Genomic DNA, 4,636 nt, shown 5'->3' with positions numbered 1-4,636 from the left:
AGTATTAAAATTAATAATATTGTAAAAAAGTAAAAGGAAACGTTATATATATATACATATATACATAAGGCAACACTTATTCCGATTCAAAAATCATTAGTCTAGAAATTCTTATAGTTAATTTTAAAATGCAATTATAAGAGTGAGATAACATTAAAGTATTGTAATAGATTCTTATTGAATGTCATTAAATAAATAGATTCTCCTATCTTAACTTAATTTTATGCTAGCGACAAAGTTTTCAATTCAGCAAAAGATTTCATCCACAAATTACTTAATTCATAAATATAATTTCTCTCTTCTATTTCCACTTTTTTCTTCAACTTTTAACTAAATAAGATTTATATTTAATCCTATAAATAAAACCTTCTAATTTAATCCAAAAAACCATGTGCCACACTAAAAACAACGTTGTATTGTTGAGAAACTTCTATGGTATTTTATTGGAAATATGGAAATGCTCTCATAAAAGTAATTTAAACCAAATATACTTTTTTTTTGGTCAAAAAGTACATTTACTTTAAATTCATAAAATAAAAAAATAAATCAAAATTGCAAAAAATATTTTCTTTCAAAATTTGACTCATTTACATAGAAAGTTACTTTTTGTTTATACTATATAAAAGTAATAAAGGAGAGGATTATTAACAATAAAAAATAGAAAAAAAATTAAATATGTAATAATATTGTGAATTTTATAATTTGAGAAATCATGTGAAAGATCAAAATGAAAAGCATCTTTCCCCAAACGACGCATACATTTTTTGTTTTCTGCTTCTCTCAAACGTACATATCACGAGTAAAATATCTGATTTTTTTCTTTTCTTTTTCTATATTTTTCATCATTTTCTCTCTCTATCTTTTGCTTCTTTAAAAGGGTTATTCCAAACAAAGGGTCATTCTAAAAGCGACATCAGGTTTTGTTGAACTTTGGGAGTGTCTTTTGTTGTCTGTCTCTGGTTTGGTTCCACTGTATCTTGTTCTCTTCTCGTATCTCTGCTCCCTTCTTCACCCCCAACTTCAATTATGTCCTGACCAACACAACACACCAAGCAATGTTTCATGTATCACACTTTTCTTCACCCCACTTTAATATTTCCTTAAAAATCTGTTTTTTCATTCGTTTTGTTTAATGATGTTTGGTTTTCAATATATGAAACTTTGTGGGCTATTGATTAATGATTCACAACGAGAAAAAATTTGTTTTTTAATTTAAAGATTGAATTTTTTAAATTTTTTTGTATGATGGTGTTGATAAAGTTAAGAACTTGTTAAGTTTTATATGGTTTGAAGTTGATTGAATTTCTGATTTGTGTTGTGAATTTTATCTGTTTATGATGCTTGCAGATACAGTTGATTGGATTTGAGTTGATGAATTTGTCATGCAAAGGTTTTGTTGCGTAGAAAGGAAGCGGTTTCTGTTGCTGTTTTGATTGAATTTAAACCGAAAAAAGTTATATTTTGGATTCAAGTTTGGTTGGTTAATTGGATTCTAACAAAAACTGAAAACCTAGATACTGCATTGATTGTTTGAGAATCATTTATCACAATGCCATATATTCAGAAATTGTATGATGTCTGCAAGGCTTCTTTGTCTACTGAGGGGCCTATTTCAGAAGAAGCTCTCGAAAAAGTCCGAGCCGTGTTAGGTACAATTCGATCTTTGTTGTTTTTTTCCGATGAAATTGTAGAATTTTATGATTGCATTTGATGAATGATTCTGTGAATTATTTGAAATTTCCTTGAACTTTGTATAATGTAGTGTTTGATTTGAGATACATGCGTGTTTAGTATATGTAGTGTGTTTATTATTACGGTGAAGGGTGTGTTTTTGTGTTGATTAGCCTTTTTGTAATGTGCATTGCTATGGTAGATGGGTTGAAGCCTTCCCATGTCGGTCTTGAACATGAGGCGAACCTGGCGCGAGGTTGGAGAAGTTCTATGAATGGTCGTAATGGGAGAAAGGGGAGAGATGAAACTCCTCATGAACCTGAACCGCCGATTAAGTACATTCACCTTCATGAGTGTGACAAATTCTCGGTAAGGATTTCGATTTTTTTCTGTGTTCTGCAGTTTGTAACTGTTTACTTTTCGTTACTCTACTTGGATAGATTCTTGCTTGGGTTGAAGGTGAAATTTATATTTTGTAGATTGGAATATTCTGTATGTCTCCTGGTTCGTTAATTCCGCTTCACGATCATCCTAGAATGACAGTTTTAAGCAAGGTTCTCTACGGTTCGTTGCTTGTGAAAGCGTTTGATTGGGTTGACTTGCCGGAGTCCAATGATCTATCTCAAGGTGACACTCGTTATTGTTTTTATTTATGATTATGATTCTGTCTTTACTATAACAACTGTTTGCAATTGCAAATGCGGCTACGCTGCAATCGTTGACATTGTAAGAAATTGTGAACAAGTGGAGTTGAGCAAGATTTAGTCCTTTTTCTGAAATATTTTGAAGCAAAATGGTCAAAACCTGTTTGTGAATCTCTTTGAGAGTTAATCTTTGACTTGAAATTTACATTCATAGAGGATGAAAGTTTCTTAAGTCTCATGCCTAATCGTTTAGGATGTCTGCAACTGGTTTTCTGCTCTGTATTTTTCGTTGAAATCAATATCTATTAGAAGACATGTTCATAATATGCTATGGTTTGAGTGGAGTGTGTAAATGTCAGGCATGAACTTGTCTTCCCCGTATTTCACATATTGATTTTGCTTTGACGAGTTTGACATTTAGCGCTATGAGCCTATAAATTCAACATCTTTCTATCTCATACAATAGTTTCTAGAATTTTTGAGACTGCTGGATGAGGTTGGACACCTTCATGTGATTGGCAATGACGGCCAACCGATTTGAGAGAAAAGTGGATAGCTATAAAGACACTCTAATGCCCGAGTTACACTTAGAGTAAGAGTGGAGTTAAGAGCATAGTCAAAAAAGAGAACATATCGAGTGTAAACCCCTTAAAAAGGCTAATATAGGCGGTGAAAGGATATTTAGGTTGTGCTCAGCCACAATTCTGTGACACTCACGTAGTCAGCCATGTCAGTGGCCATTGGATAAAGATAGGACAATCCATATTTCACGTTCGAACATTTTGAACTGTCCGATCTTGATTTAATAGCCACCGATATGGCTAACTACGTTAGTGATAGCACACAGGTGCACGACAATAGGTCTGCTGTGACAAGATATATTTTCCTCAAATACTTGCTTCCAGTAGTAGGTGTTGTTTTGTGCTTTTACTATGCATGAAAACATTGACGTATTTATGATTTTCGGAAAACGGAGGATTATGAACTTCCATATTGATGCACGTTAACTTAATATGCCGGCTCTTTAGTTTTTCGCTGATAATCATTGTACTGATCTTCAGTGTAGCTTCAATATGGAAGTTCATAATACAATTTTATATTCTCAAACATTTCCCTAAACTAGAGAAAATGAAATTCAAGATTTGTTTACAGCTGCAGCGAGACCAGCAAAACACGTCAGAGATTGTCAGATGACTGCTCCATGCGACACAACAATTCTTCATCCAAATAGGGGTGGCAACCTCCATTGCTTCAAGGCCGTAACCCCTTGCGCTCTCTTCGACATTCTTTCTCCTCCTTACTCGTTAGAAGAAGAAGAAAACGGAAGAAACTGCTCTTATTACCACAAGACGCCAAAGACAGATCTTCCAGGTACTTGTCTCTTCCTTCTGGCTTAAGCTTTCTACACATGTTTCTAACGTGCGATTTTATTTTCTTACATTGTATATTGTTGAAAAAATGTAGTGCTTGAGGAGCTGCGGGGAATGAATCCATCTGAAATCACCTGGTTAGAAGTGGTTCCACCGCCCAACGATCTGGTTATCGGGAAGGGGCAATACAAAGGTCCTATTATTCGGCGATGAAGTAGACGACTTATTTGTTCTTATACGATGATGACGATGAAGGAGACGGCTTATTTGTTCTTATACGATGATGACGATGAAGGAGACGGCTTATTTGTTCTTATACGATATTAGTCAGGCTTGACTAGAAACTATATTTGATGGGATTATTATTATTATTATTATAATTAATTTATGATGGAATGTTTTGGAAAATAATTGATTATCTGTTTGGTATGGCTGTTAATTAATTGTACAGACTATGATAAATTATGGCTGCAACATGGTTGGTTATCTTTGGTGATGATGTTAATGTCTTCTTTAGACATGTGGATTATTATGAGTTATTTGAATGGATTATGCTTGTTCTTATTTGAATACATTATGATGAATAGAGTTCCATAACTCTTGTTGATGCAAATTCATGATACTTTGATGATTTGTTGGGGGCAGTGTGTCCATTAAGAGTTGGTTAAATTTCTTGGCAAACATTCATAAAAATTAGAAATATTTTAAAAAATGATTACAATAAGATTAAGTTTTTGAAATATTAACTCACTTGGATGAAATTGAAATGTAACACTGATTGATGGTTTGGTCATTGGAGAGGACTCTTAAGTTTGTTAAAATACATTATCAGAAATTTAATTTAGTAAACTCCTCTCTTTTTTAAGGGGTGGATTTAAAAATATCAACTCTTAATGATCGAGATTAGCATGGAGGAATGAAGTTTGAAGGCTTCGAGTGGAATGTGAGTCA

The 4,636-nt window shown here is 33.2% G+C and overlaps 1 protein-coding gene across 2 annotated transcripts; it reads left to right on the top strand.

Moving 5' to 3' along the window:
- Window positions 1–853: 853 nt before the first annotated feature.
- Window positions 854–4,249, top strand: LOC131627735 (plant cysteine oxidase 5-like). Of its 2 annotated transcripts, none has more exons than XM_058898590.1 (6): window positions 854–1,064; window positions 1,348–1,649; window positions 1,874–2,040; window positions 2,151–2,298; window positions 3,474–3,686; window positions 3,780–4,249. In XM_058898590.1, exons 2-6 carry the CDS (start codon window positions 1,550–1,552, stop codon window positions 3,896–3,898), a joined length of 747 nt encoding a protein of 248 aa, XP_058754573.1. In that variant the 5' UTR covers window positions 854–1,064; window positions 1,348–1,549; the 3' UTR covers window positions 3,899–4,249. The 2 variants fall into 2 exon arrangements, with proteins under 2 accessions (XP_058754573.1, XP_058754571.1); XM_058898588.1 differs by having other exon boundaries at window positions 858–1,064; window positions 3,468–3,686.
- The last annotated feature ends 387 nt before the right edge of the window (window positions 4,250–4,636 follow it).

Source organism: Vicia villosa, unplaced genomic scaffold, assembly GCF_029867415.1.
Source record: "Vicia villosa cultivar HV-30 ecotype Madison, WI unplaced genomic scaffold, Vvil1.0 ctg.000399F_1_1, whole genome shotgun sequence".
Classification (NCBI taxonomy): Eukaryota; Viridiplantae; Streptophyta; class Magnoliopsida; order Fabales; family Fabaceae; genus Vicia; species Vicia villosa.
The sequence above is the reverse complement of the archived record's forward strand: the minus strand, read 5'-3'. Positions and strand labels throughout refer to the sequence as shown.